We start from the raw sequence: 25,963 nt of genomic DNA, 5'->3' as shown, positions 1-25,963 counted from the left end.
GACTTCACTTTTTAGGCTCAAACAACCAACTTATTTTTTTTCCTTGCCCACCGAGATATCCTTATGCATACTCGCATCTTCGATCAAGAGATCTTCTCAAAGGTCCTACACAACCCTTGCAAAACAACAGATCAAGTTTGACCTTGATTCTATAGTCAACCACTACAGATAACACACATATCACAAAACAACAAAAACCTAACAAGAAAGGTATAGGAGACAAACTCAACCTATTACTTTTCTCTCTTTTACCAAAACCTTTAGAATTAAGAAAGGAAGCTATCTCAGATATAGTCATGAGTGTGCACCCTCATCACTCTACCAAGACATTTTCTGTTCTTAATACTTTCAATTCACAAGTTCCTTTCCTGCGCACCAACGCTTCTTGGAAGAACCTCTCCTCTTGCGCACCAACGCATCGGGAAAGAAAAGTAATACCCCTTACCTGCTCGCCAAAACCTGGTAAGAGCATTACTTTCCTTAGGTCTTATAAGCAACTACCCTAGCCTGCTCACCAAAACCTAATAAGAGTACCACTCTTACCTGCTCACCAAAACCCGGTAAGAGCGCTGCTTCTACTAAGACCTGTAAGCAACAACTCTTGCTTGCTCATCAAAACCCAGCAAGAGTATCACCCTTACCTGCTCATCAAAACCTGGTAAGAGTGTTGCCTACCCTGAGACTCACAAACAACAACCCTTGCCTGCTCACCAAAGCCCAACAAGAGCCCACCCTTTACCTGCTCACCAAAACCCAGTAAGAGTGTTATTTTCCCTGAGCCTCACAAACACAACTCTTGTTTGTTCAACAAAACCCAACAAGAGCCCCACCCTTACCTGTTCACCGAAACCCGGTAAGAGTACCACCCTTACCTGCTCACCAAAACCTGGTAAGAGCATTGTTTCCATTAAGACCCATAAGCAACAACTCTTGCCTGCTCACCAAAACCCAACAAGAGTATCACCCTTACCTGCTCACCAAAACCCAGTAAGAACGTTGCTTTTCCTGAGACTCACAACAACCACCCTTGCCTGCTCATCAAAACCCGGCAAGAGCCCACCACTTACCTATTCAACAAAACCCGGTAAGAGTGTTGCTTTTTCTAAGTCCCCACAAACACAACTCTTGTATGTTCAACAAAACCCAACAAGAGTCCCACCCTTACCTATTCACCAAAACCCGGTAAGAGCATAACTTTCCCTAAGCCTCACAAGCAATATTCCTTGCCTGCTCAACAAAACCCAGCAAGGACATTGTTACTAAGCTTAGATCAAAGTCTTACAATAACTCAAAACTCCATTTTACCCGACTCTCCAAAGTCCTAAGGGTAAAATGGCAACTCCTTTTACTCGACTCTTCCTAGTCTTTTGAGTAAAAGTACAACCTGGTTTTAAAAGTATGAACGAATTTCGAGCATACATCACACAAACTAACATAACATGCTTTACTACTCCAAAAACAATCAATTCGGACTTTACCTTATTGTTGTGGTGGCACTTCAGACTCTCCCCCGTTCAGGGCACGATTTCGCGTAATGACCTGGCTTGCGACAATTGTAACACTTCTTCTCTTCCGGCTTTGCTCCCGAAAGTTCCAGACAAACTCGTCGAAAATGGTCTCCCCCGCACTCGAAACACTCCATTGTCCCTTGTCCTTCACGTTGAGGTTTGGTGTAGGGTTTCTCTTGTTGTCTCTCGTTGATGCTACTTTTGTTAGGATGTGCCCTCATGACCCGACTTGGGTCCCTCTCTAGTCGTTCCACCATCTTTGCCTATTCCACCAATACAGGGAACTCTCAGATCCTCAGAGGTACGAGGAATGGACGTAACTCATGGTTTAAACCGCCCTCAAATTTTCTGCAGCACCACTCTTCGGTGACAGCCTGTGAGTAGAACCTCGCCAAGTACTCGAACTTGTCAGTATATGCTTGTACCGTCATAGTCCCTTACTACAAAGTAAGAAATTCTGCTTCCCTCTCATATTTGGCATTGTTGGGAAAGTATTTCTCCAAGAATCATGTCCTGAAGTTAGCCCAAGTCACCTGCTCTTCGCGGTCTGCATTAGTTGTTGCATCCCCACCCACTAGTACTCAACGTCTGCCACAAGAAGGAATGTGACGAAGGTCAACTTCTGTGCATCAGTACACCCAATCGCTTGGCATATCTTCTCACACTCACCCAGCCATGCATCAGCCTCGTCTGGAGTGGCCTTGCTAGTGAACTTAATTGGCTTGTGCCTCATGAAATCTTCCATAGTCACAGGACGAGTAGGCACGACTTTGGCTCTAGGTTGCGTTGCATTAGGTTGCATCGCGTCCACCATCCGATGAATCGCATGTGCAATCTCATCAGCCCTTGTATTATCCCTTCTTCTCCTATTTGCCAAAGCTTGTGCGCGCCACATTTTAGTTGTATTAAACAACACATCTTAAGTCATGACTTATTCAAACAAAAAGGTTTAACACAAAAGAATTAACACACTAACTCGTAAGCAGAACACGATAAGCTCACTCCCCATAGACCCCAAAAATCTTTTAAAAACCATTGCTCTAATACCAAATGTAACATCCCGTATTTATTACATAATTATTTATTTACTTATTTAAATTTTACAGGTCTTACAGAACTTGTCTTTATATATATTTGTGTTTTTCTTCATAATGTCTACTTAAAAACAACAATGATCAATCAGGTGTGTGTTAGCAAAATTACATAATTACCCTACTTCTTATTGTGACACATGTCCCCTTTAATGGTTTCTAGTCATTTTGCACCCAACTACCACTCAATTAATCGAAATACCCCTACTTTCTTAATTTACAAAACTATCACTCAATAAATAACCTTACCATTCTTCTTAATTTACAAAAATGTCACTCATTAAATTCCCTGTTATCATTATTTTTATTATTATTATGATTATTATTATAATCATCATCATCATACTATCATCATTATTAGTAATAATATTATATTAGTATTATTATTAGTATTACTATTAATAATATTATTAATATTTTTTTCAATTAATATTAATATTGCATTAGAGATATTACTAATTTAATTAATGTTATTATATATTGTTAACTATTTTTTTCAATTTTATATAGCGTATATATTTTTTACAATTTGTAATTTTATTTTCTTTATATTATTTTTTTCAATATCTATTAATATTTGTAATTATTTTTACTATAGTTTATACTATAGATATATTTTTAATTTCAATATTTGGGATTTAAATAACTATTACATTTTTATTTAATTTCAATATTTTTACTACAGTTTTATATAATAAATATATTTTTATTATTTATAATTTTAATATGATTTGTTGACACTACAAGAAAACTTGGTTTTAGTAACTAAATTATTGGTCACTAAAATGATAAAATTAGTCACTAATTCAATTAGTAACCAATTTAGAGTCCAATAGTCACAAGTAGCTAAAACATAGGTAGCTAATATTAGCTACCAATTTAGTTTCTAATTTAGAACCCAATTTAGTAACCAATTATGTTGAAACCAATTTAGAAACCAATTATGTTGAAACCAATTTAGTAACCAATAGTATAGAAACCAATTTAGTAACGAAATATTTAAAAACCAATTTAATGACCATTTTATTACAAACCAATTTAGTAACCATGTTATATAGAAACCAATTTAATGATCATATTATATAAAAACCAATTTAGTTACCAAAAATATATAAAGATAAAAAATGGTCACTATATTGGTGTCTAAATAATGATAATTTGTTTTTAAATATTTTCCACTTTCTTATTTGTCTACAAAATCTTTCATATTTTATATTTAATTCTAAATTTGATATCATTATTATTAAAATAATATATCAACAATTAAAATTTATTTTTACTATAATTTAAATTATTCATTACAATATTTAATAATAAATTCAAGAATTTATATCGTGTTTGATTTTCTCACATTAAATTCATATTTTAAAATTATAAAAATAAAAATATTTAACAATATATCCTTAATATGAATCAAAATGTAATATATTTAGAAACATATATGTATGTATGTTACATAATGAAGCAGAAAATCCAAACCACTACCACAGACATGTCAATGGAACACTAGTCCATCATTGAAAATTCCTCTATGCAAGGAATAAAAATCTAACAAAACTAAAAATGAACATATCGAAGCAAGAGTTTCATTTTATATATATAACACACCCTGTTCATTCATGAATTCAAGTGCAATAGTTGTTAAACACAAATAATCTCTTACTCATGTTGGAGTTGTAAAAACAACCAAAGTATTAGTTGTGTTATATAACCTATAAGCACAATTTTTTATTTGCCGTCATAGTTCCTCTCAAAACACCTTTAACATTTACTTCAAACCCAATTATTATCTACCTGTGAAAAAACATAAAAAAGTATTAGAGATTGAAATTTAAATAAATAAATATATATATATATATATATATAGAGAGAGAGAGAGAGAGAATAATGAAACAAAATTACCTTGACAAGAACTAGTTGGTTGTGTTTCATCTTCTTGAGTTTACTCAAAACTTAGTGGCATGGATTGACGATTAATACTATTCATCCATTGTCGAATCATTGCATTGTTTTCCTCAAACAACCTCTCAATATTTACAATTTTGATTCGAAGTTCATCTCTTTGTTGCTTAACTCCTTCAAGGTCTTTTTTAAGTTTTTCAAGCTCTTGACTTTGAATCCATCCATTTGATGAAGATGTGCCATGATAATAAGGCCAACCTCTAATCACAGTAGATTCCATTCCAAGGCCATATATCCTCCCATTCTTGGTTCCAACTACATCACACCAAACATCTAATTCATTTGGTGGAGTAATTCCTTGTGTAGATGCACTTTGTGTTAATTCTTCAAATTTTCGTGTAAATTATGCCTATTAACATAAAAGCATACATGAACAAAATTTCATTGTGATTAGTTCATAATTTTAAAAAATGCCTACATTAATATTTGACAAGAGAAAATACATATATAACAGTGAATAGAGATGGTTTATGCCACAGCACTAGTGCATTCCATTTATACCAATTAGGGGACTCACTGCTAGACACATGTCTCAATCTATTAGTTATTCTATAACTCACTAGGTATATATGTCTTTGTACAAGGTCATTATTTGGTGTGGATTTTCAATAAAGCACTCCAAATAATTTAGTATTATCTAGTTTCAATTTTGCTTCTTAACTACATAACTCGTGTTGTAATCAGTCCATAACTCATGCCTTAAATTAATGTGTAATCAACTAATATCAAGAATGTAATATCAATAAAATCTCAAAATTGGAGAAAGTTGTGGAATAAATATACAGATCAGAAAAAAAAATCAAACATAATGACAGCTTAACCATTTTACTTTACTAGATTTTAATTGTCTTTCCTTCACTATGAGATTTTGGACTAATTCTATCTTCAACATCTTACATATTTACTATACTAACCAGGAATATTTCATATTGAAAAGCCCATAGCATCCCATAGTCAAATATTTTATTTGAACATTGTGTGAACCGATGAAAGAGAAAAGAGAATTTAGAAATGCATTTATCGAACGACAACAAGAGAAATAATTATCCCACAAGGATTTCCCCTTCTCAGAGAGTTGTTTCTTCCCTTAAAACTTTTTAATTATCTGAATAATTCCTTTCACACTTAATCATTTCATCCGTACTTTATCTAACTGATTCCCACTAACCAACTGTTCTAACCGTCTCTAACTACTTTTCTTCCCCTGTGTCCTAACAATACCATGTTCTTTTTAAATTCAGCAATCCTTATGGTTCAAATCCTGGAAAATGGAAATGAAATAGATACACGTCCGACAGATAACTTTCCCACTGCCTTCTTTAGCTGGAAGACACGAAAAACATAGTGAATTAAGGCTTGTTCTAGGGGCCAAAGTTGGACAGTAAATGTATCTATCTTTTGAGCCTGAAACAGAGACCATGAACTATTTTTTTTTCTTCTTTTTCTTGGTAATATAAAGACTCGTGTATTGTAAGAAAAATATGAGTCCACTACATATTGAACAAAGCAACTAGTAACATTAGTTTGAAACTAAGGCATAAACATATGTAGGTATCTATATTGGAATGGCTGCAATCATATATTTTATTAATGAATATCAATAGTGGAAATAACCTTAGAACTAAATGAATATGAAGATCATAAAAGTTTAGGATTTATTACATTTACTTGCTCTGATTTTTCATCCACCCAAGAGTTGTCCTTACGTCGTTGGTGTGTGTGACGAAACAATTCTATTATTGTTGGAGGCATTCCATTCATCTTTGCCTACAAAAAATAAAATAAATTTTACACAGTTATGCACATTTATAAAAAGAAAGTAGTTAACAAACAAATTACCATATTATATCTATGTTGAGATGTGGTAATAGAGCCACATGTGTGAAGAGACCCTCCAAAACTTCCAAAGTTAGAGGCCCGATTTTCCTTTCCAGTCATGCTTTTTATTTTAAATTCTTTAGATTCCCAATGCTGACATAATATATCCCATGTGCTATCTAAAATCCAATTTGGCTTAGTATTGATTTTCCGAGCCTTTTGTAGACTACTTTTCATGATTACAGCACCTCGCATTTCAAAATTTCTTCTTGCCCATCTATGATCCGGTGGACAAATTGAAAACTTCTTCTACAATAAAGAAACAAAGTTTTCCATATGTAAGACTAATATAGACATGAAAATTAAACTATATAATTAAACAAAGTTAATTATATGAAACAACCAGTAACTCTCCAAACCACAAGTCCCTTTGTCTAATTGATATCTTCTTCCATGATGGCCATGGCTCATTATAATGACTTTTGAGGATATCACTAATCCAATTAGCTGCAAGGCGTGAAGGTAAGAATCTGCAAAATGACATGTATAAAGTCATAATAATTATAAAGTATTGAAATAAGCCATAAATTGTTGAAAGTATATGTATACCCTTGTCCATCAAGGTTTAAAATTGGCTTGAAAACACTGTAATTTGACTCAGATGCAACAAATGTTTCATTTGATCCAGGACTAGTAGCATTTATTGTAGAACTAGTTTCATCTGATTTGGAATTAGTTTGATCTAATCCAAGATTAGGTCTACCATCCATAGGAGTTGGATTTGGATTTGTTGATTGCACTCCTTGTACCAAAGGTGGAGGTGCAAAATGAGATGTTTTGAATGATTCATTAACATTTGGCTTTGAATTTGAATTCAATGTTCCATGTACTAACGGTGGAGGTGCAAATTGAGATGTTTTGAATGATTGATCAACATTTGGCCTTGAATTTGATTTCAATGCTCTTTGTGCCAAAGGTCGAGATCCAAAATGAGTTCTTCTAAATGATGAACCAATGGATGGGAAAGCAAAAAGTTGAGAACTCCAAGTAAATTGTGAAGGACGTCTTGGTTATCGTTTGGTCGAATGGCTTGTAGAAGCAACTTCTTTACCATGATCTTGGTTTGACATCTACAATAACCATAATTTGGATATTTTTCTACAACTCAAAAGTTAGCAATAAACATAATTTGGATATTATAGAAATCAACAAAACATAATGGAACAAAATAGAAAAGAAAACAACAAAAATACAAATGAAACATCACCTTTACACCAACAAAAAGAAAGTGATTTACTCATCACTATCATCATTGCTACCATTAAATTCATCATCAAGTTTATTTTGAGTTTCATCATCTTCAAAATCATACTCAAATTCACTTTGAGAAACAATTTCTTCTTTCTCTTCTTCCTCTTCTTCCTCTTCAACTTGCTTACTTTCTTTTGAATTATCAACAACTGCCATATCTACTTCATCTAGTTCCTCATACTCTTCTCCATCCACCAAATAAACAAGTAGCTCCTCATTTGTTGTGATATTAACATTAGTTGTTGATTCTTGGTAAGCAACTTCTAATGTATATCGATCATCAACTGTACATCTTGGTTTGGTTTTAATGACAACCCACCAATCAACCTTTTCTTTTATTTTTTCAGGATAAGGTACATAATATACTTGAATTGCATTTGTTGCAAATATGAAAGGATCAAAATTTGAATATCTTCTATGAAAATTAACCTCCACTATGCCATATTGGGGTTCAACTTTTATACCATGATTAATGGTATTATCAAACCACTCACAGTTAAATACCACTAATTGATTGGTTGGTTCTCCTGAGTATTCTACTTGCATAATTTCTTTAACAATACCATAGTAGTATTGTTCACCATCTTCCTTTACACAAACTCCACAATTGATTGTTTTTTTACCAATACTCCATTCTTCCGTGTGAAACTTGAAACCATTGACAAAGTATATGGGCCAAGTATGAACCTTTTTTTGAGGGCCCCATGCCAAGTGATGCAAATATTGATTTTGTACTAAGTTATTTCTATCATGGACCTATAAATAAAAAACACTATGTCATTAATTTTCAAAATTAATAAGATTAGTTAGGAGAAAATAATAGAATACTTACATATGTTCGAAACCAAAATGGAAATTCGGACGCAATTCTCCTATCAATATCTGTTCGATTTATATTTGGAATAGATGCTTCCAAATATTGCACAAAGTATCTGTAATTGTATACACTCTTATATGAATTACAAGCAATTATTAACAAAATAAATAAATGAGATATAATCTTAAATTACTTACCCAATATATGGTTGAACTTCTTCACAATTAAGCAAGACATGTAAATGCACAGCAACTAATTCTTTTTCATCCAAATAATGACTGTTACAAGTTCTTGTTGGACGACCAATATAATTGAAAACAGATAAAGTTTTGTAACTTCTGTCACTTTGACCTCCAAAATCATTTCGACTAACTTTAGTTCTCATTGATTGGACATGTGGCTCAAAATAATATGAACAGAAATGAGAAGTCTCCATGCTTAAGTATGCCTCACAAATAGATCCTTTGACATGGGATTTGTTTTTAACCATTCGTTTCAACCTATTCAAGTACCTATCCAAAATCATATTGTTAACTAGTAAACTCAAAAATAAGAAATAAATTCTATTTACATTAAATGAAATAAACAATTACCTCTCAAATGGATACATCCATCGATATTGAACAGGACCTCCTACTCTTGCTTCATAAGGTAAATGAATAGGTAGATGCTCCATGGAATTGAAAAATCCAGGTGGAAAGATTCGTTCCAACTTACATGTTGTAATGATGATGTTCTTTTCCATTAATAACAAATCATCCACTCTCAAAATTGTAGAGCACAAATCCTTAAAAAACTTACTTAATTCAGCTATAGGATTCCACACTTGATGGGGAAGTGCACGAAAAACAATAGGTAATAGCATCTCCATTAATACTTAATTTCATCCCAAACAACTTCCTCTGATCTAGGTTTACACACCTACACAAATTTGAGGCATACCCATATGGAATTTTCAACTCACTAATCCACTTGTAAACAAAAGTTCTTTGTTCGTTGGGCAAAGCAAACTTTGCTTTAGGCTTTAATACTTTTCCACTAGGCAAAATATGTAGTTCTAGTTCCCTTCGTTTACAATACTCTTTCAAGTCTATTCTTGCCTTAACATTATCTTTGGTCTTATTTTTTATATCCATAACAGTGTTAAAGACATTATCAAATACATTTTTTTCTATATGCATTACATCAAGATTATGTCTTATCAATTTGGTTTTCCAATAAGGAAACTCTCAAAAGATGCTTTGTTTCGTCCAATTATGAGACTCACCATGTTCATCACATACACAAGGACTGACTTCAGTGACTTTTGGAAAAAGACAAATTTGTTCCCATAATTCATTCCCAGACAAAAGGTGTGGAGGTTGAGACTTTTCAATTCAATTTTTATAAAATGCATCCTTATTTCTTCTAAATGAATAGTCCATAGGCAAAAATTGACGATGGGATCAAACCAAGAAAATTTTCTACCGTTTTTCAATCTAAAAGCCTTTGATTGGTTCATACAATATGGACATGCTAATCTCCCCGATGTACTCCAACCCGACAACATTCCATATGCAGGAAAATCACTAACAGTCCACATTAAGGCAGCTATCATGATAAAATTTTCTTTTTTCGAAATATCATATGTCAACACTCCAGTCCATAATTGTTTTAACTCGTCAATCAATGGTTGCAAATACACATCTATTTTACCTTTCGGACTATCTGGCCCAGGGATGATTAATGTCAAAAACATAAAGGGAGTTGTCATGCATAACTCTGGAGGAAGATTATAAGGAGTGACAATTACCGGCCAACAAGAATAAGGTGGAGTCGAGTTATAGAAAGGTGAAAACCCATCAGAAGATAAAGCTAACCTCACATTTCTTGGTTCAGATGCAAATTCAGGATACATTTTATCAAAATGTTTCCAAGCTTCACCATCAGACGGATGACACAACACCTCAGGTTCTCTTCTATTTTCATAATGCCACCTCATATGTGGAGCATAACTCATAGAGGCATATAATCTCTTAAGCCTAGGAATGAGAGGCAAATAATGCATTCTCTTAATAGGAACCTCTTTGTACCTACCAACACCTTTCATTTGAAAACGTGGTTTATCACAAAATTTGCATTCTTTCAATGGCATATCTTCCATAGTGTAAAATAACATACAACCATCAACACAACAGTAAATTTTTTTGTAGTTAAACCAAGTTTTGAGAACTATTTTTTTTGTAGTTCCAACTTTGGAGAGTTTCTGCTGTTCTTTCTCAGTATTCCATTCTCTGCATTTTTCTTCATCTCAATTTTCGTTATATAAATATTTATTCAAGATATTATTTATTTCCAAGAAAAGACAGTTGGTGGATGAGTGATGAGTGATGTGAGAATAATTTAATCATAAAGTGTGGTCCGTTTTATAGTTTCTAATAATAATATCGATAATTAATTAGTCTGCCTAATTACTTTATTTATCAATAATAATATATATAGACAGCTCGCGCATAATTTTCTTCTTTTCTTCTACTCTCTCACGCCATTGTGTTAGCTATACCTCACTACATCTTATATCCTCCACAATTTTTATTTTTCTTTTTTCCTTTCCTTTAACATAATAATTAATACCTACATATACATCCACATAGTATTGACCGTATAAGTAATTTATGAACCAAACTCCCTCGTACCATAGTTTAATTCACACAACCAAACTCTTGTTCATGAAATTCTATAAATAAGAGAATCTAAATATATATTTATATTTGTACATATACTATGGAAAGTGGAATATGAGATGGAAGACTTAAAAAAGCAAGTAGTAAGAAAAGGGGTAGATCATGATCGAAATCTAGCCCTTGGCTATTCGAACCTTAGCAGCGTATATAGTTTCTACCCTTTGCTATCTACTACTTTTCTTTTTCTCATTTACTCTTTTTTTTTCTAAATTCGTAGATTTAAGTCAATGTTCCTTTTCCCTTTTTCTTTATTGTGTGGTTGGAAACAAGAGTTAGAAGATAAAACGATATAATTAGAAACTAATAGGAAGCATTAACCATGTGTGTTCTCACTCTCAATTGTGTAATAATCCAAAAGAACATAGGAACAAACTAGTTTATGTACCTACCGTAGTATACAAACTGGAAGGTCGTTATCATATAATTAAAGTTATGAAAATAGTTTTCATACATGAGTTATACTAAAATTAAATTTCATAATAAGAATGTGTATTTAAGTGTATAAATTACATTTTCAATACTTTAGATTGTGATATTATGTAATTATCAAATAATGAAAAGTTCATTTAAAAAAATGATATAAAAATTAGAAATGGAGAGTAGACAAATGAGATAGATGATTAAGATCGAGTATATACATAAAGACAAAAATTGAGAATGCATTTTATATGTATACTTAATCCCGACACTGATTTAAGCTAGATGAGACATACCCAACTTACAGCAGTAAACTCCAGAATAGTGAAGGATAGAGGCATAAAATATTTTACATTGTTTATTAAATCTATCCAATAAATTTAGAGTATTACCTGGCCTGCTGGCATATTCAGATGAGTAAAGCCCATGTGCACTAATATATAGACCTGATGAAAGTGAAAATATTTAATATTCAATATACACTCAAATTAAAATCTTACAGTGAGCAAGCAATCTTAGCATCTCAAAAATACTAAATTAACAAGTTCTCTAGAATATCACCATTCAAAGGATCTAAAGAAGTTGGTATTTGAATGCCACTGAACATAGTAGACCCAGACAATCTTTTGCCACATTAAGGGATTCATGATTCAAGTGAATTTTTCCAATCAAACATCCATGGATGCAAAAAAAAATATGTTCATTGTAAAAACACCTCTATAAAGTATAACCAAGATTACCAAATCTAATATTAAAAAGTTTCTAACTACTTACACTATCTTTTACTTTCTCAGATATTTAATGGACATAAATTAGCACAAACTATATATCAGATCAACTAAACAAAATACAAAATTAATTTATTTGTAGTGAAGCACATCACAAGCATGTTTTTTCAATGCTAAACTATAAATCATTTAATGTATAAAATTTATTTAACTAAGGGTCTCTCTCTCACTTTCTTGGTCACATGGATAATTGTGTAACTTGGTTTTTCACTAAAAATTTCCTAAGGGCTACACGCATTTTTGTTATCTAATTCAACCTATTCATTTTCTCATTTAATTGTTTGTTCTGCTGGGTAACTTGTTTGTTACAATTCATTCAACCTTGAGTAAACTATAAATCATTCACACGCATTTTTGTAGTTGTAGCATTGGGAAATTGAACCTTTTATTATATGACATTTTAAATTTAATCACATGGTATAAATGGATTTGCTATCCTTATTTTCTAGTTTTAGAGAACAGAGTGTAATGTTCATTAGTGTTCATTGGGAGCATCATGAGCATTTGTTTTCCTATTTTCTGAATATTTTTCCTGTTGAACTTGATATGGATCATATGGATAATCAGTAAGAGTATATAGAGTAATTATTAATTTCTTATTTATGGTGCTTCTTACTCAATTTATGCAACTTTCTTGGTGTGTTAAAATGCAGCTCTATACCATTATAACTCTTGCTCTTGGTTTACAAACCATTTACTATGGACATATATATATATATATATATATATATATATATATATATATATATATATATATATATATATATATATATCCTCAACTAAAATACAGGAGACAGTTCAAGGTACCAGTCCCTGTGCTTTATTTCACCAATCATCATTGCCTTTTCAAAATCAGAATCCTTATAAAATATGCACACACACAGCATTTTGAAGGTACACATGATGCATATGCACACACACGTTAATGATCTATAAGAGAAAACAATTAAAATTAAGATTAATGAGTATTCACAAAAATTATTCATTTGTTAGAAAGTTTGTCCATAACAGATGTTGAAGAGTAGAGTAAAAAACAAGCTGAAATACTCTTTTAAGTAAATCAACTTTGTAAGTACAAGTAAGCTAACTTACTTTAACATTTTAAGGCATTAACTTCATCACCAAGAAGTAAGCGACCTTTCCTATTGCAAGAAACTTAGTAATAAATTCATAAACATACAATAAGACCACACTCATTTTAGTAATAATCCTAAATTTGAGTCCGGCTCGTGCTACAATTAACCTAATTCAAACAAATTGACCCTAAATTCAAATAAATTAACCAAAACAAGACAAAACCCTAAATTATATTCATGAGAGAATAAACCTAATTTGCCAAACAAGAATTGCACTTGAGTATTGATGCAGACGAAGACGAAGACGCACCTGAAGGCACAATGAAAATCGAGAGATGTTGAGAGGAACGTCGTTGACAGCGATGCCCAGAGGAGATGTTGAGATGTTGTTGAGAGGCACAAAAATATGGTGTTGAGATAAGGAGATGCAAGTGTTGGCAAAGGAAGAAGAGATGTTGAGATGTTGTTGAGAGGCACAAGAATATGGCAAGCGCTCGCAAACGAAGCAGATGAAGGACGGAACCACGTTTATTCAGAAACCAAACGAGGAGATAAAAACATAAAGGCTGACGAAGGAGGAAAAACACAAAAAAGCATTGTTTATTTTTAATTTTAATGTAACTTAGAATGTTTTTTCTTTTTTTCAGTTTATACACTATTTAAATAACTATACTGCCTTTAAATCAAGAAATACATTTTTTGATTACCGTTACCGATAATATAAATAAATTAGATGTTAATTTAATAACTAAAATTAGTTATTATTTTGGTGATTGAATCAGGAGAATTCTATATTTTTTAAAACTAATTTTCATAATTTAACTATTTTATTAACAAAATAATATATTATAAAAGCTTCAAACCTTATAATCAAGTTTTATAAAGAAATTAAAATTATTTTTAAGTTTATACACTTTTAAAAATAGTCTAGTGTGTCTAAATAATAAATAATATTTTTATTATTATTAATTACAAAAAATATAAATAAATTAAAGACTAATTTAATGACTAAAACTAGTTACTAATTTAGTGAGTATTAATAATGACTAAATTAGTGACCTATTTGAATAACTAAAGATTTTTTGTCACTAAATCAGTTGTTAAGTATTGGAAAAAATAATTGGTCACCAATTTAGTTATTAATAATGACTATATTTGTTAGTCATTAAATTTGGTCACCATTTATTAATAATAGTGACCAATTTAATTACTGATTTTTTGTTACTGATAATTCAGTCACCAAAATAGTCATTAAATAAATAAATATGTTTGGTCACTAATTTAATCACTGACAGTAACTAATATTTTTTGTCACTAAAATTTGGTCACTATCTATTAATTTTTTAATAATTGTGATTGTTTTAGTTATTGATTTTTTGTGACTAAGAATCATGTCATTAAATTGATCACTAATTTGAAAAAATAAAATTGGTCACTAATTAAGTAATTAATAGTGACTAATAATTTTAGTCATTAAAATTGGTCACCATTTACCTTTTTTCTTGTAGTGTGAGTCTATCAATACACAATGGACGACTATGTTCATTCACTGATTAAATGGGTCTAACAATATATATTTGATGAGTATGTCCATATATTGATTAAATGAGGTTAATAGTATATTTTAGACAAGTTTATTTATACACATATTAGATAGGGAGTATTAATGTACATTTGACGACTTTGTACAACGACTGATTAGACGAGTTTTACAATACACATTAGACGAGTATATTCATTTATTGATTATACGAGTCCTGCAATATACATTACACAAGTTTATCCTTTCTTCCTCATGTTATTTTCCTCAATTTAATGTTTATTGTGTCTAACTTTATCTCTACACATCTTTATTGCCCAACTTTGATTTCTTTGCTCTTTGTTTTCATGTTTGAGTTGCATTACTTTATCAATTTAGCGTTGCATTTATTTCTGCATAATTATTGTCCTTATTTTTTTAAATAGACTATTTGTCCATACATCCTATCAACATTTTAGTTATTATCCTGCACATATTGCTATAACCATGAAATTATGGTTCATGCTCGTTGTTTCGATGGTGCTTTTTTTTCTTTATGTTTTCCATTTTTTTATTGTGCAATTGACCTTTGATTTTAATGTTTCTTGTTCTATGTTTGGATATGTTTTTTTATAGTTCATCTGATCTTTTATTTGTATCCTTTTGTGTATTTATGTATGGTTTTGTAAATTGATAGTGTTTTTCAATTTTTGTACATTGCTTACAGTTTTGGCTTTTGTATGCAATTTTTTCAATTTTGGGTTCAAGTACTTCTTTGCATTGTGAACATCTATGTCTTTCTTGTTGACAAAAAGAAGAAGATGAACATCTTCCTTCAATAAGGATTTTTTATGATGATGATGATAACTTATGAAAAAGTATGGAAGACTTAATGATGGTGCATGGAAAAATGTTGAAGACTTAAAAGGATGTTTGGAATCAAGAGATACATTGAAGACTTAAGGATTTAGTTGTTTAGGTCTTGTAATCTATGTATGTTATTTAAAATAGTTAAATTAGTATGTCAAGAGTCCAAAGGAAAAACCCAAGCAATAGAGCACTAAGATAATTTTATTTATTAGCAAAACTCACTAGAATAATAGATTATTCTTAGTGATATTCGATTATCTCAGTTAAAAGTGATTTCTGAGAAAAACTTTGTGATAATCGATTATCACTGCTGATAATTGATTATCCTAGCTGACAATAGCTTATCATAGTGAGAAAAATGTTTTCAGAAAAGTTTATGTGGTAATTGATTATCGCTTATGATAATCGACTATCTATGGTAGTTGTGACTTAGCTTTTCATATTCTTAACATACTTTCTAAATAGGCTTCTATAAATAAAGCGATGGGTTTCATTTGGAAAATACAAAAGTTAGAAAAGTCTGAGTACTTGAGAACTCTATGTGGAAAGGCTTTGAAAAACCTAGTGCGGGTAAAGCGATAACTTTCATTAAGTGGGATCTTGAGTGATTGAGTGTTGTTGTTATTGCTAGGAGAAGCTAGTCATCCTTTGTGTGATTCAAAGGAGATGTTCATTCCTTGTGTGATTCAAGGAAGGTGTTCATCCCTTGTGGATTTCAAGGGAGGTGTCTTCAACTTTGTGTGATTCAAGAGAGTTGTTTTCTAAACCTAATCTTTCTTATCATTGATTGTAAGTTTGGTTTATTTTAGTGATTGAGTTAATCTCGTTTTTTAGAGATTAACAACTAGATGTACGGTCTTTTGATCCGAACCAGTATAAATACTTTGTGCAATTTTCTCTTCCCTGCTCTATTTATGTTATTGTGTTTATTAAAATAAAGAAAAGAATTTTAATTGAACTTTGATATTAAAAAAAGGGAAAATTTTAAAAGCACAATTTTTATTAAGAACCCAATTCACCCTCCTTCTTGGTTTTTGTTCAAACGCTAATTATTATGCTGCTTAATTTACAAAATTTTTATCCTATGACTTTTTATTTTTTGCCTAGCCTTTTTCTCCCAAACTATTTTTCCTAATACCTCTTTGGTGTCTACTATTCAGTTTGGAACCAAAGTTGTTTTACTTGATTCAATATTAATTCCCAAAATAAAGCCCAATACATTTCTTTTTATGTTCTTGATAGTTTTAATAGTTCTGAATTTTACATTGAGTATTTGGTTAATAAGTTCAACTATTATTATTGTCACAATTGAAATCGCAACTGGACGGCGAATAAAAAATAAACAAGTTTGAAAAAAGGTTTTATAGTCACCACCATAATTTATTCTGAAAACTATGGAAAACCATAAAGATAAAGCAAGGATGCGAAAAACCAAATTTTCGAATCTGAGAGTCGAATACGTGTAACCCTAACACGTCCGACCAAGGGTGGTACCATTCATTAAATATGCATAATTGATGTGAGTTTCATAAATGTTTAATTTTCCATGAAAATAGTAAGAATAGAATATACAAAAGAAACATAAATATTTTTTTGGTTTTTTAGCCCGACGAGAATTGACCTTGTTCTTAAGTATTCTCATTCAAAATGAGAAATCATGGTTATGTAGTTCTTTTGAATATTTGGAAAGAAATTGGGAAAATGATTTGATTTTTTGGAAGTGAACCTGACAAGGACTGACCTTGCTCCTACGTATCTCCATCCACAATGGAGAATCAATTATCACATAGTTCTTAAGAGACAATTTGTTTGGAAATGTTGATATTTTTATATTTTCTAAAATTTTATATTTTTTTGATGTTTTTTCATTATTTGAAATTAGGTGTGTCACACGATGCGAATAACTGGACAAACATCAAAAGATGAAAGAGAAAATTATTTTTGGTATTTTTGAAGAAAGGAAAGGGACCAAGTACTAGAAAGACGTCGACGGTCACACGAGTACTCAGGCTTTTAAATACGTATTTAATTATTTGAAGAAAAAAAAAATATATATATATATATATATATTAAGTATTAGGACGATGCAGACGATCACATGAACATTCATACCTTTGGAAGGTTATTTAATTATTTGAGAAGGAAAAGATCTTAAGTACTAAGACGATGCATACGATCACACAAGTACTTATATCTTTAAAGAACGTGAAAATCTATTTTTAATTTTTTTAATTTTTATATTTATATATTATGAAAACAAAAGCATGAAAAAGTAAGGTGTTAAAATGAGGTAAAAGTCTAAGAATTTACAAAAACAAAATAAAAGCCCAAAACAGAAAATAAAGCCCAAATAGAAAATAAAACCATCACGTGTGGAAATAATAAAGATGTGGTGTAGTGAGCAAATATTGTGAGGTGTGTGGTAAATGTGGAGGTGCAACAAGTAAACACAATAAAACAAATCCGAGAACAACAAATAAACACTTAAGGGGTGCAGGGTTATAACATAAGGGAGTTGCATGGAGTAAAACAAAATAAGCCCAAAATGCAATGAAAATAAATAAATATGGAGGTGTGAAGAATAAAACCAAAGGTGCAAAGAGTATGGTTGCTCAACCCTCAAACTCAAAAAGATGGAGGTGTGGTAAGCGACATTGGCGTGCAGAAAGCATTCTGATCCAAGCCAGCCTAACATGTGTGTGTCTTTATCTTCTTCACAAACAAAAGTAGTCTCCAAGGGTTTCTTCTCCCTCCGAATGCACGGACAACAACAACACCCCTTCATTCGCGATCACACCTTTTCCACTTATTTTATATATATATATATATATATATATATATATATATATATATATATTGTATAACAATTCTCGAATGGAATACACAGTAAATATGTTGATGATCTTAATGCATTTCTTTAATATGGTGAAGCTCAACATGTTGTTATTGCATATTTTTGCAAAGTTAAGGTTTTCCAAGGTATGTTTAAATGTGAAATTATTGTTTTTCATTTTATACATTTTCGACATGTAAACATATTTTGCTAATATTTTCTCAATAGAAACTAATACATTTACTATTATTGATTTTTTTTAGATAAAGTTTATTTGCATACTTGCATGGATCGCACAAGATATTTTATATCTTGGATGGGAAAGATGCAAACGAACTAAAAGTAAGGTAGATTTTCTTCCATTATTATCATAATAAGTATTTTAAGACTTTAACTTACGATATTTATACTTCATAAGATGTAGGATGGTACAAAATCACCGTATCAAGCTCTCAGTCAACTTTCTTAGTCATCTAAGACCACCATCGAAGATGATTTTCTTGAAATACGTCCCAAATTATCTATTGAGGAACTTAAGGACTACAAAAAAGTATAACAATATTAATCTTTGTTTTTTTATAATTGTAAATTGTTTGTTTTTCTCATACAGATTAACTGTAAGGCCCACTATTTATTCTGCCCTAATTTTAAAGGAGTTGTCCCAAATCATTTGGGCCTAGGGCAGACCTATAAGGAGTCCAAACCCCTAAACCAGTCTAACACTCTCACTTCCATCTCACTTTCAGAAAACATCAGTTCTCAAACCCTCGTGTTCTCAACATAAGCTCTGCTAGGGTTTGATTCTTAGCCTCCGTCAAGTTTGCTCAAACTCATTCGACTCCACGTAAGTTGCTCCTTAACTCATACTAGTTCTCCCCTAGTCTTATTTTCGTGTTTCCTTTGAGGCTCATCTCAATGGCCTCGTTCTGTTCCGTTCTACTATTTTTCCAACTCACTAAGTTGTTCCCGAAGTTGTGGTGCTCACTGTTTGCGTCTACGAGTCATTTGGTTAGCTCTTTCCAGGTAAGGGAAGTCAGGGTTTCTTATTTTAAGCGTATTTTTCCTGCATTTGGGTTATGTTATATATCTCTAGTGATTGTATGGTGCCTGCTTTGAAATGGATATGCTTGGTATATTATTTTGGATGAATCTCGGATTTTACAGGTGTAGAACAGTGAGGGAGAACTGCTATTTTTGCCCAAGCGAGCTCATCTCGCCTAGGCGAGAGTAGTAGAGGCTCGCCCAGGGGTTTTCGCTCGAGCACTCGCTCAGGCGAGAAACCAAGTTTTTGAGCGAAAAACCATCTCGCTCAGGCGAGATGGCCTCGCCTCAGTGAGAGTTCACGAAACCCCCAGGACCTATGTTCGTAGTCTCGCCTAAGTGAAAGCCTGCAGCTTGAGCGAGAGCATTCCTTTCGCCTGAGTGAGGGCTTCTGGCTTGAGCGAGACCTGCTGTAAATCACGTTGTTTTCTCACATGATTGTTAATGATTGTATGATTGGCTAGGTTGCTCTATTTAAAGTATGAGGTATGCGAATATGCATGAAATATCTGAGGTGATGAACTGTATTGGTGTGTTGGTATGATCTTGTCATGTAAATTGAATGAGATGGTTGGTTATAGAAGTGACGTGGTGTTGGTATGAGATATGGTTATATATATATTGATTGATGGAAACATGATGTTGGTTTGGTTAGGACGTATTTCCACGATAGCTTCGTGGTGGTGCCTCATTGCTCAGGGCGTAACTCCATGAATCTCTATGTGAGATCTCATGGTGTTGCCTCAGTTGATCAGGACGTAATTCCATGACCCTAGTTAGTGGGAGTTCATGGTGGTGCCTCATTTATATAATTTAGTAAGGATTCAAGGTAAGGATTGCATCCTGACACTCTAATGAGTTAGTTAGTCTCACATAGAGCGTACTGACTCAAGTGGTGAGAGTAGCAGGAGGCCTGAAACACTTTAAGGGCTAACCTTGTGTGTGGGGATGTAACATTGGAACAAATAGCTTAGTAGAGCAACTCGGTACAGCAGTAAAGACCACCACAAGCGCAAGCATCCGCTGAATTCGACTAATTATATGTATCCGAATGAGTTGTGTCTTGAGTCTTAGTGTATTGTTTGCAAGTAATAACATGATTGGTTGGCACATGCATCTTGGACTATGAAATTGTATATAACTGTATGATAAATCATTTTCTGCTCTAACTTACCATTTGCTTGTTTGATTATTATGTGTGTGGTTTTCTCTTTTTATGATGATCATCAACTTGTTGATGTGAGCAGATGCGAGAACTCCCCGTGGTCATCAGGGTGATGAAGGTTCCGTTGCATAGCCTATTTGGGCTGGATTCCGCTCATCTTAGTTTTCTTTTAGGGCTATGACCCATGTATTGTCTTCTCCTAGAACTTTATTTTTAATATTGTTGATCACTTACTCTATCTTGTCACTGACATCGTGGTGTGTCTTAGTTATTTTCTGTTTACTTCTGGACAACTGTAAGGAGTAGTTTCTACACTCCATGACTCCGCTTCTCGTATTATTTTGTGTGACATTTCATTTAATAACAATATTATTTAAATAGGGTGTTACATTTATGGTATCAGAGCGGTCAATCCTTAAAGTTTGTGGACTTGGGTGTCTGCTTAGCTTTCGTTATGTATTTCTAAGTGTCTTTAGTTAAGTTCTTGTCTTATCAAGTATGACTGACAATTTTCCTATATGCCAGTGATATGGCACCTCCATGCAGGACTCCTCAATCTTCTTAGGGTGACGAACCAGATATCTCCAGGGCGATAGAAGCAATGGTGGCAACTATGACTCAGTAGGGTACTGCCATGATGCAACAACATGAGGCATTAATGCAGCGACAAACAATGTCGCTTGAGCAGCAACAAACAATGTCGCTTGAGCAGCAACAACTGATGATGCAGCAGATGGAGGTTGCTAGGGTAGTTGCTGAGGTCGCCCATAGACAACATATGGAAGCCCTCTGCCAACTGAAGGAGAACAGGACAACTGCCCCGTCTTTGGTCTTGATCCACGACCGCCAGTCTGGGAGTGGAGTTTGGAGGACTTCTAGAAGCACCACCCGACGAAATTCAACGGCAAAACTAGTTCTAATGTCGCAAACCAATGGCTGAAGGACATAGAGAAAATACTCGACGCCAAGATGTGTACTGTTGAGAACAAATTGGCTTTTGCAGTGTATATGCTTATAGGGGAGGCTGAGCATTGGTGGATCAGCATGAAATCCATCATGGAAGAAAGAGAGGAACCGGTCACTTGGGAGGCATTTAGGGGGAAATTCCTCTTTTAATATTTTCTAAACAACGTCCGTTACAGTAAGGAGAGTTCCTCCAGTTAACTCAGGGGAGTAAGATAGTAGCAAAGTACGCTGAGAAATTCAAGCACCTCAGTCGTTTCTACACGATGTCACTTGATGAGGAGTGGTGATGCAGGAAGTTTGAGAATGGTCTTCGGGAAGATATTCGTCTAATGGTTGCACCACTATCCATCAAGGACTTTGTTGCGCTAGTGGATAAGGCTAGAATGATGGAAAAGATGAAGAATGAGGTAGAGACTCAACACCCATAACAACATCTGAGGATTGGTGGACCATCTGGGTCCAAAACGAGGCATGAGGAGAGGAGGAAACCATATGACAGACCTCACCATCAGTCTCAAGGGTCTAGGAGCTTTCCTACACAATAAGGCCGAGTGCAGTGTTTCTAGTGTGGAGGCCCTCATCTGAGGAGCGTTTGCCCACATATGGAGGGTTATAGCATATGTAATAACTATGGTAAGGAAGGCCACTTTGGCAAGGACTGCCCCAATCTTGCTAGGGCAGTGACACGACCTCCAGTTGAAACTCCTACCCAACACCAGTAAAGGAACAAAGGCAACAGGCCTCAAGCGACAAGCAGAGTCTACGCCATGACAAGAGTAGAGGCTGCAGGCTCAGGTAACCTTATTATGGGTCATTGTGTGATATTTGGAAAAGATTGTTGTGTGTTTATGATTCTGGAGCGACACACTCTTTTGCGCATATGTTTGTGTGAAATGTTTGGGTTTATCGGTGTGTGAGCTGTAGTGTGAGCTTGTGGTATCTACCTCGGTGTCGGGTTTGGTCAGGACATCGTCATTGTGTGGATGCCATCCTGAACAGGGTGAGAGAATAGCTTGGATCAGATGAAGCGAAGGATCAGATGATGGTATATTGCGGTTCCAGGATAGAGTGTGTGTACGTGACGATGTTGAGGTGAAGAAATTGATCCTTGAGGAAGGATACAAAAGTTGTCTTAGTTTGCATCGCGGCATGACTAAGATGTACCAAGACCTCAAGAATACCTTATTATGGCAGGGTATGAAGACGGATGCTGCATAGTTTGTATCAGCCTGTTTAACATGTCAGAAGGCAAAGGTAGAGCATTAGAGACCTGGTGGAATTCTACAACCTTTGGAAATACCACTATGGAAATAGGATAGCATCGTTATGGATTTTGTGACCCATTTGTCACAAACTTTTAGAGGGCATGATACCATATGGGTCATAGTGGACTGACTGACTGAGAGTGCTCATGTCTTAGAAATGAACTTGAGGATGCCCATGGCCAAGTTAGCCCAGTTGTACATTAAGGAAATTGTGAGGTTGCATGGGGTACCTTCGAGTATAGTCTCCGACAAAGATTCGCGGTTCACTTCTCGGATTTGGCAGACCTTGCAAAGTGCTTTGGGTAGTAAGCTGACCATGAGTTCAGCCTATCATCCCCAAACTAACGGCCAGTCAGAGAGAACGATCCAATCACTTGAGGACTTGTTGAGAACATGTATACTGGATCACTTGGGTGCGTAGGATGAAGTTTTACCTCTGATAGAGTTAACCTACAACAACAGTTTTCATGCGACCATTAGCATGGCGCCATATGCGGCTCTTTATGGTAGAAAGTGTAGGACCCCTCTATGTTGGTATTAAGATGGGAAAGCAGTGCTTGTTGGGCCAAAGTTGTTGGAGCAGACTACTGAGAAAGTGAGAATGGTGAAGGATAGGATGCAGGCCTCTCAGAGTAGGCAAAAGGCTTATGCGGACCGTATAAGGAGACCTTTGGAATTTGCTGCTAGAGATCACGTGTTCTTGAGGGTGACCCGAACCACTGGTGTGAGAAAGGCTATCGGCTCAAGAAAGCTTTCTCCTAAGTTTCTTGGCCCTTACCAGATCTCGAGGAGGATTGGGCTTGTGGCTTATGAGATTGCTTTGCCTCCTCAGTTGGATAATCTTCATTCGGTGTTCCACTTCTCGCAGTTGAGGAAGTATGTTTTTAACCCGTCTCATGTGTTGGAAGCAGAAGATGTACAAATCATGGAGGATCTCACTATAGAAGTACCATCCGTGGCTTTAGAGGATAGTCGAGTAGATGAACGTCGAGGAAAACTAGTCAGTCTAGTCAAAGTCATTTGGGACCGGAGGACAGGTAACTCTACTTGGGAGTTAGAGGAGGATATGAGGAAGTCACATTCACATTTGTTTTCCTGGTAAGTTTTCATTTTTGAGATCGAAAATTTTTATTGTTGGGGAGAATGTAAGGCCCACTATTTATTCTGCCCTAATTTTAAAAGGGTTGCCATAAATCAGTTGGACCTAGGGCAGGCCCATAGGGAGTCCAAGCCCCTAAACTAGTCTAACACTCTCACTTTCAGAAAACATCAATGCTCAAACCCCCTTGTTCTCAACAGAAGTTCTGCTAGGGTTTGATCCTTAGCCTCCGTCAAGTTTGCTCAAACTCATTCGACTCCACATAAGTTGCTCCTTAGCTTATACTAGTTCTCACCTAGTCTTATTTTCGTGTTTCCTTTGAGGCTCATCTCAATGACCTCGTTCTATTCTGTTATGCTATTTTTCCAGCTCACTAAGTTGTTCCCGGAGCTAAGGTGCCCACTATTTGCGTATACGAGTCATTTGGTTAGCTCTTTCTAGGTAAGGGAAGTTAGGGTTTCTTATTTTAAGCGTATTTTTCCTATGTTTAGGTTTTGTTATGTATCTCTGGATATTGTATGGTGCCTTCTTTAAAATGGATATGCTTGGTATACTATTTTGGATGAATCTTAGATTTTACAAGTGTAGAACAGTGAGGGAGAACTGCTATTTTCGCCCAAGTGAGCTCGTCTTGCCTAGGCGAGAGTAGTAGAGGCTTGCCCAGGGGTTTTTGCTCAAGCACTCGCTCAGGCGGGAAACCAAGTTTTTGAGCGAAAAACCATCTCGCTCAGGCGAGCAGGTCTCGCCTAAGAGAGAGTTCGCGAAACCCCCAGGACCTATGTTCGCCTAAGCGAGAGCCTGCAGCTTGAGCGAGAGCACTCCTATCACTTGAGCGAGGGCTTTTGGCTTGAGCAAGACCTGCTGTAAATCACACTGTTTTCTCACATGATTTAGTGATTGTATGATTGGCTGGGTTGCTCTAGTATGAGGTATGCGAATATGCATGAAATATCCGAGGTGATGAATTGGATTGGTGTGTTGGTATGATCTTGGCATGTAAAATGAATGAGATGGTTGGTTATGCAAGTGGCATCGTGTTGGTATGAGATATGATTCTATATATTGATTGATGGAAACATGATGTTAGTTTGGTTAGGATGTAATTCCACGATTTGTGGTGGTACCTCAATGGTCAGGGTGTAATTCCATGAATCTCTAGGTGAGATCTCATGGTGATACCTCAGTTGGTCAGGACGTAATTCCATGACCCCTGTTAGTGGGAGTTCATGGTGGTGCCTCATTTATATAATTTAGTAAGGATTCAAGGTAAGGATTTATATAATTTGTTAGATACGCTTGCTCTTCTAGGGGAATTGCAAACCCCTGGTAAAACCATTAGTAGGGGTTAAAACCCCAAAAACATCAAATATAACTTCCTATTAAAAAATATTTTTGTAGTGGTTAAATTGTTCATCCAAAAATATAAAAGAATAAAAGGCTACAATACTCTAATTAGAAAGTGTTACAATAAAGAAAGTTTAGATTTCACCTTTGTAGGTCAAAACTAAAAAAATGCAAATTAAAATTAAAAAAGCACAAGCAAAGAATGCAAAACTATAATGAATAAGACATGACTAACAAACATGAAGCTCTTTTAAAATCATTCACTGATGAACAACTACATGTATATAAAAAGACATCATGGCAACGATGCTTTCACAAAAAAAGAGGATTCTTTGTCTTGTATGGATATG

General features: G+C 34.1%; 1 protein-coding gene and 1 pseudogene across 2 annotated transcripts; both read right to left on the bottom strand.

The window, feature by feature from the left end:
- Window positions 1–4,714: 4,714 nt before the first annotated feature.
- Window positions 4,715–7,608, bottom strand: LOC114175146 (uncharacterized). The gene is made up of 5 exons (XM_085670972.1): window positions 6,989–7,608; window positions 6,783–6,909; window positions 6,401–6,688; window positions 6,224–6,328; window positions 4,715–4,910 (listed from the first exon to the last, which is right to left on the bottom strand). The coding sequence occupies exons 1-5, from the start codon at window positions 7,147–7,149 to the stop codon at window positions 4,905–4,907; spliced, it is 687 nt and encodes a 228-aa protein (XP_085527098.1). The 5' UTR covers window positions 7,150–7,608; the 3' UTR covers window positions 4,715–4,904.
- Window positions 7,609–7,646: 38 nt separating this feature from the next.
- LOC146887577 (uncharacterized) lies at window positions 7,647–11,700 on the bottom strand (annotated as a pseudogene). Its single transcript, XR_014993640.1, has 4 exons — window positions 9,101–11,700; window positions 8,705–9,019; window positions 8,523–8,622; window positions 7,647–8,446 (listed from the first exon to the last, which is right to left on the bottom strand). The product of XR_014993640.1 is annotated as an uncharacterized LOC146887577 (transcript).
- Between the last annotated feature and the right edge of the window lie 14,263 nt (window positions 11,701–25,963).

Source organism: Vigna unguiculata, chromosome 3 (assembly GCF_037176805.1).
Source record: "Vigna unguiculata cultivar grain cowpea cultivar isolate G323 ecotype 2 chromosome 3, ASM3717680v1, whole genome shotgun sequence".
Classification (NCBI taxonomy): domain Eukaryota; kingdom Viridiplantae; phylum Streptophyta; class Magnoliopsida; order Fabales; family Fabaceae; genus Vigna; species Vigna unguiculata.
The sequence above is the reverse complement of the archived record's forward strand: the minus strand, read 5'-3'. Positions and strand labels throughout refer to the sequence as shown.

Excerpts from the sequence above, each read along its gene's own strand:
- LOC114175146 (XM_085670972.1), bottom strand. The coding sequence starts at position 7,149 with ATGGATGGTAGACCTAATCTTGGATTAGATCAAACTAATTCCAAATCA. Across the intron at positions 6,910-6,988 it reads TTAAACCTTGATGGACAAGG|ATTCTTACCTTCACGCCTTG; the intron begins GTATACATATAC and ends GTCATTTTGCAG. Across the intron at positions 6,329-6,400 it reads CTCAACATAGATATAATATG|GCAAAGATGAATGGAATGCC; the intron begins GTAATTTGTTTG and ends TATTTTTTGTAG.